This window comes from Chrysochloris asiatica, unplaced genomic scaffold (genome assembly GCF_000296735.1).
Source record: "Chrysochloris asiatica unplaced genomic scaffold, ChrAsi1.0 scaffold00030, whole genome shotgun sequence".
In the NCBI taxonomy this organism is placed as follows: Eukaryota; Metazoa; Chordata; class Mammalia; order Afrosoricida; family Chrysochloridae; genus Chrysochloris; species Chrysochloris asiatica.
Genome location: NW_006408548.1, coordinates 119,446 through 135,353, shown reverse-complemented (window position 1 = coordinate 135,353; position 15,908 = coordinate 119,446). Strand labels below are relative to the sequence as shown.

General features: G+C 43.1%; 1 protein-coding gene across 1 annotated transcript in view; it reads left to right on the top strand.

The window, feature by feature from the left end:
* The first annotated feature begins 5,031 nt into the window (after positions 1–5,031).
* The window catches only part of MTMR14 (myotubularin related protein 14), a 42,969-nt gene continuing 32,092 nt past the window's right edge, over positions 5,032–15,908 (top strand). The window contains exons 1-3 of the mRNA XM_006851559.1: positions 5,032–5,348; positions 7,100–7,248; positions 13,557–13,665. Of these exons, the coding sequence (XP_006851622.1) occupies positions 5,193–5,348; positions 7,100–7,248; positions 13,557–13,665 (414 nt within the window). The 5' untranslated portion in view covers positions 5,032–5,192. The remainder of the gene's footprint in view (positions 5,349–7,099; positions 7,249–13,556; positions 13,666–15,908) is intronic.

Genomic DNA, 15,908 nt, shown 5'->3' with positions numbered 1-15,908 from the left:
GATGCATGGAGGGGATTGGAACCATGGCAATGAGATGATATATGATGGAATGAATGTAAAACTAAAGTTCTCCCATGTAAACTATCATATAATTCTCAATAAAACATTAAAAAAAATTTAAGAGAAAAAAAACAACAACACATAGAAGGTGAAGTTAGGACTCATAACAGGCAAGTAGTGTCTCAAACTCTGTATACACAAAAATAGGTGTTGGAAACCTAACTCCATACCTATTCCCATTTAGGAATAGAATTGTCTTTGTTGTATTAATGAGACCATTATCAGTATAGAGCGTGTCTTAAACCTCATCACTTTTTTTTTATTGGAATATGCACATACCAAGACACATACCACATCAATGTCAACTTCAGTGACATTGATTACATGCTTCCAGTTGTGCACTCATTTTCTAAACGACCACACCATTATCAAATTCCTACAATACACTCCAAGCAAAAACCTTCTGTTTCCCTTTTCCCTCCCACTCCTGGTAACATTAATTACTTTTGGTTTCTATATATTTTCATATTGAATATAAGTGATATGTAGTATTTGCCCTTTTGCGTCTGACTTACTTCATTCTGCAGAATGTCCTCAAGGTTCATCCATGTTGGGGTATGTGCCAGGATTTCATCCCTCTTTATGGCTGTGTTATATTCCATTGTATATATTTACCACAGTCTGCTTATTCATTCATCAGTTGTTTCCACCTGTTGCAATGGACACTGTTGTTAAGTTCCGTCGAGTCGGTTCCGACCCATAGCGACCCTGTACAGGGTTTCCAAGGCTGTAAATCTTTAAGGGAGCAGAAAGCCTCGTCTTTCTCCCGCGGAACAGCTGGTAGTTTCGAACTGCTAACCTGGCGGTTTGCAGCCCGATTCGTAACCACTAGTGTACATATATTTGTTCACAACCTAACCATTTTTGAGATTAGGCACAGAGACAAACAAGCAGTCAGAGGGGGAGATTAGATGCCACACGGAGATTGCCAAGGACTCCAGGGACATAGAAGCTACAGAAACTGAAAGTGACCTGCCCCCACGCTATCAGAGAGAGAACCTTCCCCTACAGCCAGTAGGCTGAACTCAGACTTCTAGTCTCCTGAACTTGGAGAAAATAACTTTCTGTTCTTTAAAGTCACCCACTTAACGTACTTCTGTTACAGCTGCACTAGAAAACAAAGATGGCTGAAAACACCTGAACGTTATGATTAATGGTGGTTGGTGGTGTGCTGTGGAGTTGGTTCTGACTCATAGCAACCCTGTATAAGGGTTTCCAAGGCTGTAAATCTTTATGGGAACAGAAAGCCTCATCTTTATCCTGTAGAACGACTGGTAGTTTCAAACTGCTAACCTTGCAGTTAGCAGTCTGACTTGTAATTGCTATGCTACCAGAGCTCCTTATTTTGATTAATAGTATTTAAAAAAACAAGAAAGAAATGCAGCAAGTGGTACCCAAATGAAAATCTCAAACCTGAATCTCATCAAGCCTCTAGAGCTAATGACCACATTATGAAATTATAGAGGACATAAGTATACGTAGAGGGACCCCAGGGGATGCAAAAGTCAGTGTCTAAGTGGAGGGAACCTGCAGAAAAATGATCCAATCTTTTCAACAAACAAATGCTTAAATTTTTTTTTAATATGAGGGAGAGAAAAGAGAAAAGGGAACTCTAGTGAAATATAAGGGACTTTAGAGGAATCTGTGTCAAGTGCAGTATACAGATTTTGGATGCCTAATGGAACAAATCACCTGTAAAATAGTATTTATACATGACCACTTGAGCTCTGACTGCATGCAGTGAGTGGAATAGAACATCTTCAATGAATGCTGAGTCAGTATAGAAATAAATTACCATTTGCTCCTATTGTATACTAAATACAAAAATCCATCTTAAAAATGCTTGAGTAAAAAAAAAAAAAAGCTTGAGTAACAAGAAAAAAAGTCTACTTCATATAACTGAATGTAAATGGAGTGACTCTTTCTGGAAGAAAGCATAGGAAAATATCTTTTAAGATCTTGAGATATACAAAGATTTCTTAAATTTGAATCAAAGTGCTCACCATAAAGAGAAAAATGATATATTAAAATGAAATCTTTCTGTCTATCAAAAAACACACTGTTGTTGTTAAATGCCATCGAGTCGATTCCGACCCATAGTGACCCTGCATAGGGTTTCCAAGGAGCAGCTAGTGAGCTTGAACCACTGACCTTACAGTTCAAACGACTTTACAGTCTGACGCATTAACTCACAGCACCACACCAGGACTCCAAAAGACACATTAGGAAAGTGAAAAGGTAAGTCACAGTGATAGAAGAGATTTTTAACACATATTTTACCCAGAAACTCGTATCTAGAATACCCAATGGACTTCTATAAATTAATAACAAAGACACGGACAACAAAAAAATGGACAAAAGATTTTAATAAGTATTTTCCAAAAGAATTGATAAATGTTCATCAACAATAAACAAACAAAGCCCACAGCCACTGATTCAATTCTGGCTCATAGTGATCCTATAGGATAGAAAATGGTATATTAAAATGAAATTTTTGTTTATCAAAAGACACATTGTTGTTGTTGTGAAGTGCCTTTGAGTCGATTCCGACCCATAGCGACCCTGTATAGGTCGTATAGGTTTCCTATACATATATATACATACATATATATACACACATAAACCCTGTATAGTTTTCCTATACATATGCCCCATATGGTTTCTAAGTCTTTAAAGAAGCAGACTGCTACATTTTTCTCCTTTGGTTTGGTTAGTGAGTTCAGTCAACTTTTCAATTAGCAGGCAAACCCTTAATCACTATGCCATGAACAATGCTGTTGTTTTTAGGTACCATTGCCACAATGCCAACTCATAGTGATCCTAGGCACAATAGGAAACACTCCCAGTCCTGCACCATCCTCCTAACTGTTGCTATGTTTGACTCCATGGTTGACACCACTGTGTCAATCACTTCATTGAGTGTCTTCCTCTTATTAGCCAGTGAAAGTCCCCAAATCCTTGTTCTATCCACATCATTAAGGTCAACTCTACTTTGAGAGACCGGCTCTTCCCCACTCATTTTTAATGCCTTCCAACCTGAGGGGTTCATCCTTCAGCATAGTTGAACAATGCTCCACTGTTATTCATAAGGTTCTCAGCGGCTAACCTTTCAGAAGTGATCTACCTCTCCTTCCTAGTGTGTCTTAGTCTGGAAACTCCACTGAAATCTGGCCACCATGGGTGACCTGCCAGTTTTTAAAATACCAACGGCATAGCTTCCAGCATCACAGCAACACATAAGCCACCACAGTGTGACACACTGATAGATGAGTGGTCAGTTTGTTATACAATCAACAATTGTTGTTGTTGTTATGTGCTGTGGAGTTGGTTCCAACTCATAGCAACCTAGTATAGGGTTTCCACAGCTGTAAATCTTTACAGGAGCAGAAAGCCTCATCTTTCTCCCACGGAACAGCTGGTAGTTTTAAACTGCTGACCCTGAGGTTAGCAGCCCGATTTGTAACCACTATGCTACCAAAGCTCCTATAATCAACAATAGGACAAATAAATAATCATACTCAGTGAAATAGAAATGAGGAACTATTAATTGCATCAAAATACACAGATTTATCTCAAAGATATGTTGAAGGGAAGTGGTAGTCAAAACCAAAAATTGTCAATAAACTTATGAAAAGGTTGTTGCCTTCATTAATCATGAATAAAATGCAAATTAAAACAAAAATTAGCTGTTCCAAAAGAAGCCAGTGCTTCTATTTATGTGAAACTCTGGTGACAGAAAACAAATCAAAGGTAACCTTGGACAATGGGGTTACCTTGGACTGGGATGAGGCAAAATAAAACTTTGGGGGTTTTTAGAAATGTCCACTAACTTCCTTTTGGTGGTGAGTTTATAATTTGCCAACATTCATCAAGTGTGCAATTAAGATGGGTGCATTTTATTGTATGTAGTGCAACTATACCTCAGGAAAGTTGGTTTCTAAAAGCACAATGATGCACCACTACATTCTCACCAGAACAGTTAAAACGAAAATTACCAAGGACTGGCGAGGATATAGCGGCCCTGGTGGTGCAATGACTAAAGCACTCACTCAATGGAATTTCAATAAAAATGTAAAACTTTTCATTGCGTCCAACAACAGATTAACCTCAAAGATATTGCTCTAGCCAAACACAAGAGTACATATTGTGTTATGGCACATTCCACAGTTCCTAACAAAACTAATCTATTGTATTAAAATCAGTAACCAACTAAAAGTGGATGAACTTGACCTATGCGTGTATAAAACATCCTTATCTCTTAGAGATAAATACTAAATTATTCAGACTAAATAAGAAGGGACTTCAAAAAGTGGAAACATGAAATTGAAAGATACTGGAATTTTCCCACCAATTTTTTGAAAACCCCCTTGTTTTATGATGTCGGAGTTGCTTCAGAACAATTCTGCTCGGTGGGGAGGAATTATTGTTGAAAATAGCTAATGGTTCATTTTCCTATTCTTTTCGTTTTTTTAAATGTTCAAATTGAAAAAGAACACAGTGCTTTTAATCATAGAATTTCAAGCCACACACTCAACACCTGACCTCTGTTTCTTCCACAACTAGCACTACAGAGGGACGTAATGAGGAACTAATGAAACATTGGAAGAAAAATGCTTTAAGAAATGCTGCTGTATTAATACTTACTATTATTACTATAGTTGCCAACACTAATTTGCCGCTTCCATAGCTTCCTTGCTCCCCTCACTACAACAGCTTATTTTACACTTCCTCTGTTCTTTCCAATGGTTCCTTCCTCCTGTTTCCCGCACTCTGCCGCTCTCCCCCCCATTTAGGGTCCGAATGGTTTGGCCCGGCTTCCCCAGGGGAAACCCCACGGGGCGGAGCAAGCCGTAACTGCTGGTGTTCGCGTTCGCTTCCCCCGAGACCACTTGGATCGCTCTGCATTGGGGGTGGGCCGGTATTCGTGGGGCAGGGCGCGATTCCCAGGCACCGATTGGTCGAAACCCAAATAAACATCCGGCAAGGTGGGGAGGGGCCGGAAGTGGAAGAAGGAGGCGGCTAAGGCGGTTCGAGAGGTTGAGCGCTCGTAGTGGGTGCCAGTGGGTGCTATGGGCTGGGGCGAGGCGCGCTGAGGGGCACGCGGGGTGCTGAAGGGGACGTGGGGTTGGGCTATGGCCGGCGCTCGGGCTGCCGCCGCCGCCTCGGCAGGGTCCTCGGCCTCTTCTGGCAACCCGCCGCCTCAGGAGCCAGGACTCGGGGAGCTGCTGGAAGAGTTCTCCCGAACTCAGTACCGGGCCAAGGATGGGAGCGGAACGGGGGGCACCAAGGTGAGCCCGGGAGCGAGCTGAGTAGTAGGAAGTGGCCCTGACTTCGGGAGTTAACGGAGAAAAGGCAGAGCAGGGCAGGAATGGTGCGCACTCGCGTGCGCTGAGGAAGAGGAGAGTTTTTGCCCGGATCTGGACGCGGAGAGCAAGGGTCGTGTTTTTATACATATCAGGAGGAGGAATTCGAGTCAGAATGATACGAGGAAGACGATCCTTTTGGTTTGAAACAAGGTGTTTGGGGGGTTAAGTGTCAGCGCTGAGGGGCCAGGTTCAAAGGTTATAGAGGAGGAGCTGAGGAAGGCTAGTCCTCTGGGTCAGGTGCCTAGGTAGGGGAGGGTGTTGAGCGCAAAGCTTCCAGATCTAAATAAAAACGGAGAGGATTTCTTAGGTTCTGAGGCTGGGATGGTGAGGCAGAACTTAGGCTTGTTCTTTCCTCTCTCTATAATACAGGAAGACGGCGTGCACACTCTCAGTTTTATCAGAAGCTGGTGTCGGTACCTCTCTCCTCCTCTCCACCCCCTTGAGGCTTCCCTGGGCCTTATTGCCAGACCTGGACGGCTGCCTTGTCTGGTCAGGCTATTCCCAACCTAGGCACTGCCTGGCAGTGCTGGGTAGCTTGCTGACCCTGCCTTCTCTTGTGCACGTGGTTTTGACATCAGGTTTTCCAGTGGGATTCGGTTCCATCCTAGGCCACCAAACTCAGGTTTTGCTCCAAAGGCTGGGACTGCAGTTGTCATATGCCAGTCTCTGGATAACTCAGAAGATTTTGTTGACAGTTGGACTACTCTCCAAATAAGCAAGCAGTTTTCAGAGTGTAGTTGGAAGACCACCTGTTCTGGAATGAATTTGGCTACTTCTTAAAGATGACTTGGCCCTATCCTAGTTCTACAGAGTCACAATTTCTGGGATGGGAACTTGGAATCTCGATTTCGTAATTGGCTTCATGATGCTCATACACCTTTAAATGTGAGAATTTCTAGTGTGAGCCAGTGGTTTTCTGTTCTGTCTCCATTGTTTTTCCATTATTGAGTGCTTTTTAAGTACACAGGTCTTTTAAGTGGCTGTGGGAGGTCATTGGTTTAGTTGAACTTCACTTCCCGTTTCACAGGCCCTGAAAATGAGGACTGTCATTAAGTTAGGTCTGACTGGCCTCGGTGCCTCTCCAGGTGCCACTCTGAGTATGAACTTAGGTTCTCTGATCTCTTGCAAGCTTTTCAAAATTGTTACAAGCCTTTACATTTTTTTTTACTTAACCTTTCCCTGACTGTGAACAAAATTATTTTCAGGGGAGCTGTTCTGTTTTTTAAGTAGATTGTGTGAGGAGACCGCATTGGCAGCAGCTTGTTATCATTGCACTGATGAGGGCTTCTGGGTCCTAGTCTGAGCTGGAGAATGTGGAGCAATCTGGAGCCAAGGCAAGATGAGTTAGTACCAAGTAAAGTAACCTACAGCAAAAGTTCTTACTATTTCATGGATTGTGGATCCTTTTGAGTGTCTAATGAAAGCTATAATATTCTTACTCCAATAGTTATGTCGTGTTGAGGGGTTCAGAGTACCCCCCTCAAATGCCAGGCACCACATAAGGGTTAAAGCACTGAATGTTTAGTGCCAGCAACATGCTTCCTGCTAGTGTTAAGCATAAGCACAGAGGCACATGGCATTTCCTGGGTCATATTCAGATCATGGGCCACCTCATTGTCACACTGAGTACCTCAGGATCATCCCTTCTTATTCAGGTCTCCTTTTCCACACAGGTTGAGCGCATTGAGAAGAGGTGTCTGGAGCTGTTTGGTCGAGATTACTGCTACAGCGTGATCCAAAACGTGAATGGGGAGATCTGTGGCCACTACCCCCGGCACATCGTGTTCCTGGAGTATGAGAGTTCCGAGAAGGAGAAAGACACGTAAGTATCATGTGACTGCAGTGTACCTGCCTCGGGAGGTCCTGACACTCTTCCCAGAGAGTCCTAACTGCAGCTGGGCAAGAGCTGGGCCAGGCAGACTCATGTTCCCCAAGTGTTAAGCCTTATTGGCATCTTTACTTAAGTGTTAGATGAGTTACATAGGCCAGGTAGCAAATTGTAGAATGAAGGCTTTGGACACACAGCCCAGGATTTCTGTCTCCACTCTACCCCAGAGTTCAGTGTCTACACATTTGACCCCACACCTCACCTCTCTGAACCTCAGTATCCTTGGGGCAATGGGCAGGGAGGACTGTGAAGGGGAGTATGCTTTGTCAAGACACAAGAGCGTGGACCATTGTAGCATTTAAGATTTGGAGGTCTTAAGCCACACTATGTGAGTTGGCATCTTGACTATCCCTCTTTCTTGCTGGTTGATAATCAGCCTTGGGCTTATTATTGAACCTCATTGTTCCTTATTCATCTCATTAGCAAGTCTCTACCTTGTGTGGGTCTTGTAAGGACAAATTGAAGTCCAGGCGGAGTAACTGGTGATAAATGGAGCTAATACAAGCCTGGTGTGGTTGCTGTAGGACTTAGAAATAAATCGCCGTTTATTGGGAGCCTGCCAAGGACTATGTTCCACTGTGAAATAAGTTGATACCAGAGGAGATATAAAGCACATGGTCCAAAGCCCACTGCCTCTGGTCGATTCCTCTAGGAGAGCAACCCTATAGGAGAGTAGAACTCCTTATGGGAGCAGACAGTCTCAGTCTTTCTCCCACAGAGCAGCTGGTGGGTTTTAACTGCCAACCTTTCAGTTCTCAGCCCAATGCTTAACCCTTACCTAGCCAGTTGTAGTTGTTATGTGCCATCAAGTTGCGTCCAACTCATAGCAACCTACATAGAGTTTCTGAGGCTGTACATCTGTATAGGAGCAGAAAGCCATTCAAACTGCTCACCTTGTGCTTAGCAGCCCAACTCATAACCTACTACACTACCAAGGTTTGTCTTAACTAGCCTATAGGTAGTAAATGGTAACAGCTGTTTGATATTAACAGTAATCACAAAAAGCAGTGAGGGTCCAGAAAATGCTGTTTGTTGGTCTTAAAGTTGATTCCCCTAATCTGTCTGTTGATGGCTAGCTTCAAGAGGATTCCAGCAGCTGTGGACCATAAATGTAAGTGTAGCCCTGTGGTATGCAGTTGTGATGAGTACTGTGGTAGGTAGAGTTATGATTCATTCCATCCCTTACAGAGAAAACCTAATAATTGAGCACTAGTTTTTTGCCAGAGCTCAACGCATAGCCATCAGGGCACCCCTGAATTGTTACAAACATAGCATTTTAGATGCCATTGGAAGCAGATACAGGTGATTCAGATGCATTAATACTTAAGCACAGCTGTAGGCAGGCTGGACTCATGGTTCATCCTATCTGATGTACAGGTGTTTAGGAGACTGCAAACTAGAGAGGCCTTAGCTAGGCTTGGAAGAATAAGAGTTTCCCTGAAATGTCCTTAGGGATCAACTGTCAGTCTTGATGATAGGGCTAAGGAGTGTTGACAAGTGAATTGTAGGTGGGCTTTAGGAGTGACTTTATCCCCTGAGGATTCATTAAAATGATAAGATTCTAGGGTATTTTTAAGGCCCTCTGACTCAGTCACCATTCTCAGAGAGCTCCCAAGATAAGTCTTAACTGCTGAGGCCTGAGAACCACCTCAGACAGAGAGAGGGGGCTTTCAAGCAGAAGTGCAACCAGGTCAGAGGAGTTCAATGAGTAAGTTTTCTCATCTCTAAAATGGGACTGTTTAGAAGAATACCCTTCTCTGATACAAGATACTTTTGGAGTCCATTGAGAAAATCAATGTATTGAGGACTCTTGAGTGTAGGTTAAAGAAATTTTGTCATGTCCTCAGTTGTACAAGGGGGTATCAAAAAATTTATGGGAAAAATTAAATGAAAAGATAATAGAATTTTTCTAGAAGCTTTTTTTGCATGTGTGAATTGAGTGAAGGTTCAGACAAAATCATGGGTTTTACATTCAACAAATTACATTATTTCATCTCAGTGATTGCAATCCCCTCCATGCAACACCAGTTGTCTCACTTCCTCTCTGTGCTTCCCCATTTAAAATATCTTTTCAAACTCATATATATATTTGTGAGATATATAAATATATATATATATATATCCTACTCCTCCTTCCATACCCATTCAACCTGTTTCTGTCATGTATCTACACACAAAACGTGTGTTCCAAGGCTGTTCCGTGAACTTTTTAAAGTCTCATATAACTGTAGAAATCTCCAAATCTAAAGAATTGGACTTTATTATAACCCAGTTTATGGTTTTTGTAGCATAGTGGTTATGAATCGGGCTATGAACTGCAAGATCAGCAGTTTGAAACTACCAGCTGTTCTGCGGGAGAAAGATGAGGCTTTCTGCTCCCGTAAAGATTTACAGCCTCGGAAACCCTGTACTGGGTCGCTATGAGTCGGAACCGACTCCACGGCACACAGCCACCACCATCTCTTTCTCTGAGCTCTGAAAATACATTCGCTAAATCCTAAAACTAATATTTTTCAGCACAAGCTCTTCCTCTTCCTCCCATCCCACGTTCTTCAGAGCTGGCTGTTGGTTTCTTCCTCTTTGTTGCTATCTCAATCTGATAGTAAGCTCAGTCAAGGTAGTGCACCCTGGTGACTGATGAATCACCTAGGATTTTGTTTAACTACAGAATCTGGCATGGTAGATTTGGAGCTAGAGACTGCATTTTCCAGCAAGCTCCCAGGTGATGCCAACTTGTCCTCTGAGTGACCATACAAAGGAACTCAGTCTTGGTTGCCACCTGGCTTTTCCTGGAATGAAATTAGTTCAGTGCTGATACAGTGTAGCCCCTAAAGAGAAAAAAACCTAGCATTTGTTGAGTGCTTACTTTCTGCCACATGGTAGGGATTTCACATAACCGTAGCTCACTTTAGTCCTGCAACTACCCAGTGAAAAAGATGGTTTATCCACATTTACAGTTAAGTTGAGACTCGGTAGCAATTTGCCTTTGCCCAAGACCACAGCTATGTGGATTGGAGATCTTCTTACCTCAATTGTACCCACTTGTTTAACTTTTCATCTTTTACTACTAGTGAGACCTTGAATTGTAGTATTGAAGGGCTATTGAATGGGCATGCCTATTCATTGAAGGGAAGGGAGAATGTGTGTTTGAATGGGAAGAAATTTGATTTTCTATTTCCTTCCACATCTGGCTTTGTTATCCATATGACACTAAGTAGACTGCTGTAAACTTTAGAACTAGATTTGGGTCTGTTAGCCCATCGCCCCAATTCAGCCTACCAGCCGGAAGTATAAACCTAAACAGGAATATCTGAACAGCCAAATCATGATCAGACATCAACGATACAGTTGGAAGCCCAACAGATGAATTCCGTATCCTTAGTTATTTAATGGTCTGCGTTATGCATTAAAAACTATGTATTGATAAGGATTGGTTGGAATTGGTAGAAGTACAGGTGAGGCAAAAGAGATAGTGGTTTCGGCCTTGGGCTCCAGGGGCCACCCAGCAGGATTTAGAATCCCATCTCCCCTACGGCCCTGGGAACTTGGGCCAGTGATTTCATCTCACTAAGCCTCAGATTCTTCATCCATAAAATGGGACTAATGAGAACTAATGGAGATAATGCAGGTGTAAGCACTATACTGTTCCTGATGGGAATTGAATACTAGCAGCAGGCACATTCATTTCAGTTTAGGACAATGGTGGGAGCAGCTATCTAGTTTGTGGAGTAGCCTGGGTAAACTTCCACTGGAAGTTATGTGAAAACAGCATTTTCTTTGTGTGAAAATAGCTTTACTTGTGTTGAAACAATAGTCATGAAAAGTCACTCACATACAGTTGTTATTGGTGTTATGTGATGTGTTGACTCATAGTGACCCTGTACAGGGTTTCCAAGGCTATAAATCTTTACGGGAGCAGAAGGCCTCATCTTTCTCCCGAGGAACAGCTGGTAGTTTCAAACTGCTGACCTTGTGGTTTGCAGCCCGATTCATAACCACTATGCTACCACAGCTCCTTCAAATACAATTAAATACATTTTTTTTAATCTCACTACCTGGTAACATCTTGCTAGAAACTTGAGTGCGTATATTACAAACACAAATAAGACTGTGTTTACTCATTATAATAATCATTTGCCAACGCAGCTAATACTTAGTTGCTGTTGCTGTGTGCTGTTGAGTTGGTTCCAATGCATAGCAACCCTGTAAATCTTGACAGGAAAAAAAAAAAAAAAATCTTTACAGGAGCAGAAAGCCTCATCTTTCTCCCACCGAGTGGCTGGTGGATTTAAATTGCTTACCCACTATGCTACCAGAGCTCCTTTAATGTTTTCTTGTTAAGTGCCACTGAGTCAGTTCTGACTCATAGTGACCCTGTATAGATAGGGTTTCCAAGGAGCAGCTGGTGGGTTTGAACCGCCAATGACATTGTGGTTAGCAGTCCAGTGCTTATCCTGCAGTGCCACAGTACTGTGATTAAAAAAAAAAAAAATCCTAGGGAAGAGAGTGAATAAAATTAACAGGAAACAAGAAAAAAGAGAAACTGAATTGGTTCCTGGGTGGGGGAATCAGTACAGTAAACCACTGACTAGACTAACAAAGGCGTCCTGGTATGGTGATGTAAGACAAAGAATTGGACCAAAAGGTCAGTTTGAAATGAAAGGTTGGTGGTTCAAACGCGCCAGTCGCTCTTTGGAAACCCTATACATGGTCACTATGAGTTGGAACTGGCACTCAACAAGCCTACCAATAAAAGTTGTGCCTCTCCATTAAAAACCTAGAGACCCTGAGAGGGAACTAGCTACAATGGTTTTATGGATCATGTTTACTGACTGCAAGGACTTTCACGGTGTTTAGAGCTCTGTGGCAGCTGCTGAGCGGAGGAGCCAAGTTAGCTGAGTTGAGACAGACTGTGTGGATCAAAATCTGTGTAAATGGCCTGGGGTCACTCACCTCACACTGAAGGAAGGAAGATACTGAGAGTGTGACTGGACGTGCTGTCTCATTGGAGTACCTTTAATTTCCTAGAGAAACATGGGGCGGGGGGGGAATAGCAGAGCTCTGGTTCTCAGGGTACTATTTGTGTTTGGGGCTGCCTGGTGAGGCCACACCACCCTAAAGGCACTCTGAAAAGATACCCATCCTCTTCAAGTTTCTCCTCTCTTCTTTAATTAAAAGGAAAAAACCTTCAATTAGCAAAAATTGTAAAATCAGACCTTACAGAAAATAGTGAAAAGTGTGCCATCCAGTTGTTTCCAACACAAAGCAACCCTATATGGGGTTTCTGAGGTGAGTTTGAACCACCGACCTTGTGTTTGCTGTCCAGTGCTTATCCTCCAGCATAAGTCTTCTTTTATTCCCTCATTTTCTCTTCAAGATCATAAAACTGTGACTTTTTTCAAGTCCGCTTTTTAACTTGAGTTTCAGATCCCTGATAGCAGTTGTAATTTTAGTAACTGGTTTGAGAACGTGTCTCTCTACAAAAAGGCTACTAAGAATTCAGTAATTTTAAAGACAAGTTATTATGAACCCCAACAGTACCCAGATACTCTCAGAAAGGTACACCCACAGATGTGTGGGAGTTGCTGCCATCTTCTGAAACTGTGTGCATGTTGCTGTGCAGTAGCATACACTCCCAGGAAGGTTCGGGTGTGGGCGGATTAAACCCTTCGCAGACTGGGCCTGGAATTGCAACACTTTTAAGGCGTGAACATGAGTGTTTTCCTGCCTTTGCCAAGCATTAGTGGGTAAAGGCTGTGAGGGTAGACCCTGTTTAAGGAAGTGTCTGCTGATACGTGGGTGAATTGCTGAAGCTCATTATTAGGATGAACTTTTTCCTGTTCTAGTAGCTCCTGTACCAAACCCAGTGCACTGCTTGTTTCTCCTCCTTTGCTCCAGGATTCCCTGCACTGGCGCTGTTTAGATAGAGAGGGTTGGCATGGTGGTTGTTGTTGTGAAGTGCCATTGAGTAGGTTCCGACGCAGAGCAACCCTGTATAGGGTTTCCGAGGAGCAACTGGTGAGCTTGAACTGCTGACCTTGCAGTTCAAACGGCTTTGCAGTCTGACGCATTAACCCACAGCGCCACACCAGGTAGCAGGGCTTAAACCTTCAGCTTATTCTGCCACAAAATGATCCTGCTGTTCTCTGACATACTCATTTCAAATGAATATTAATACACACACCTTAGTATGGGAGTGTTTATGGGGTACCAGCCTGACTTGCCCTTCTCTTGTGTGTTAGATTTGAGAGCACTGTGCAGGTGGGCAAATTGCAAGACCTCATCAACCGCAGCAAAATGGCCAGATGCAGAGGACGCTTTGTATGTCCTGTAATCCTATTCAAGGGCAAGGTAAGATCTACACTGTGTCCTCACTCTCGGAGCCTGTGTTCTAGGGTCATTGGACTGCAGTACAAAGTATAGTGTTTTAATGTTCTTTGTGTTTGCCCATGAGACTCGGGTGCTGCTTTGCACCTGGTGCTATGGGAAGCAGGCCATCAAAGATGATGATTTCTGACACCACCGTAAAGGATGAGACTAAGTAGGGAAGGGAAGTTCCACCAGGGTTACCCCTCCTTGTGTTCTGGAACCAACTACCTAGGTTAATTTTTTCTGACTGTGTGACATTGGGCCTCAGTTTTCTCCTCTATACAACGGGAATGATTATGCTTACATCAAAGGTTTATGGTGTGGATTAAGAGTTAATACATTATAGGTTGTTTGTTCTTTTAGTCATATAACTCGCCAAGGATTTATTGAGTGTTTACTATGTACCAAGTCCTATTTCAGACTTGGACATGCATCTGTGTATAAAGCAGACTAAAATTCTTACCCTCGTGGAACTTACAGTGATTGTTTTTCACTTGTGCTTGTCAGTAAGGTTTTATTTCTTATCTTAAAATCTTTTGGTGTAAGTAACGTTCCCATTTTGCAGATGAAACAAAGAATGTGAAATAACATCTCCAAGTTCACAATTAGAAAGCCTAAGTTATCCACTCAACACACTCAGCATTGTTTTTTTAAATGAGTCGGTTCCAACACATAGGGACCCTTTATAGGGTTTCTGAGGTGAGCTCATGAGCTTGAACCACTGACCTTGTGGCTGAAACCAACTTTACAGTCCAGCGCATTAACCCACAGTGCCACACCAGGGCTCCACTGTCAGCATGGTGGTGGTGGTGATGTGCCGTGGAGTTGTTTCCAACTCAGTGACCCTGTACAGGGTTTCCAAGGCTGTAAATCTTTAAGGGAGCAGAAAGCCTCATCTTTCTCCCATGGAACAGCTGGTAGTTTCGAACTGCTGACCTTGCGGTTCGCAGCCTGCTTCATAACCACTACGCTACCAGAGATCCTTACTGTCAGCATAGCACTCTGTATTTTCGGATCACATGATGTAGTTTTAACAGTAAGAGTCGCCACCAAAGAAGGACAGTAGTAGTGAGAGACGAGTGGCATTACAGAAAGAACAGGACTAGGTGTGAATGCCTTGGAGGACAAGTAAACCGTTAGTTGTCAGGAAGGGGCAGGGGGCATGGTGGCAGGAAGGAGCCAAGCTAGGACTGTGTTGGGCATCCCCTGCAATGAAGACCCAGGCTGGAATTGAGGGTAGCAGAGAAGAAATGGTGGTGGTGGTGGTGATGTGCTGTGGAGTCAGAACTGACTCATAGCGACCCTGTACAGGGTTTCTGAGGCTATAAATCTTTACAGGAGCAGAAAGCCTCATCATTCTCCCATGGAACACCTGGTAGTTTCGAACTGCTGACCTTTTGGTTCTCAGCCCAATTCGTAACCACTATACTACCAGGAGGAGGTTAAAAGCCAGCTGAGGTATATGTGTGTGCCAGAAGAGTCACTGTACCTTTTGAGCAGGTACATAGGAAGGTAGATTTGTTGGCAAGGTTAGTCAAGAGGAAGTAGCCTGGAGAGGGGTGGCAAAGATAACGTCCACTTCTTGGGTTACAGACCACCGGGTGCCTGTGGTGGCAGGAACTAGTCGTGATTGCAGAGTTTACAGGTGGCCCAGGACAGCAGGGAGCAGAGATCTGAGAATCGGCTTCAGTCCCCATGTGTGTGTTTTCTTCTGTAAAACGGAGTAAGGGCAACTGGGAAAAGGGAGATAGGTAAGGGACTCAGAAGCTAAAGACTGGCTTGGGCAGACTGGTTTTCGAAAGGAGTGTGTCTTAGAAATGGCTCTCTTAAAGCTGTTTGTTCCCACTTAGCTTTTAGAAAGTGTTCACACTCCTAGAAGTTGCCAGAACTCCAGCTGAAATACTACAGCTACTTGGAGCACAGTGCTTATCATTAAGTGTTAACAGGAAAGAGTCAAACCAGTGTTTCCCAAACTGTGTATAGGATAGTAGTTTAAGGGTATTTGTGGAAAGTTCTGTCAAATAGGAGAAATACTCACAGGATTTGGCTAACCTCCAATCTCCAGAGTCAAAGTGCACTGATAAAGAATAGCACAGAGACACCAAAGTAACTGTTGAATCTGGTGTTTCTCACTCAGTGTTCTGTAGACCATGAGTAACAAATTTGCCTGAATGCATTTGGCCCCTGCCATACTTGACAGCTCAGGCTGCTTGTGCCTTAGTCTC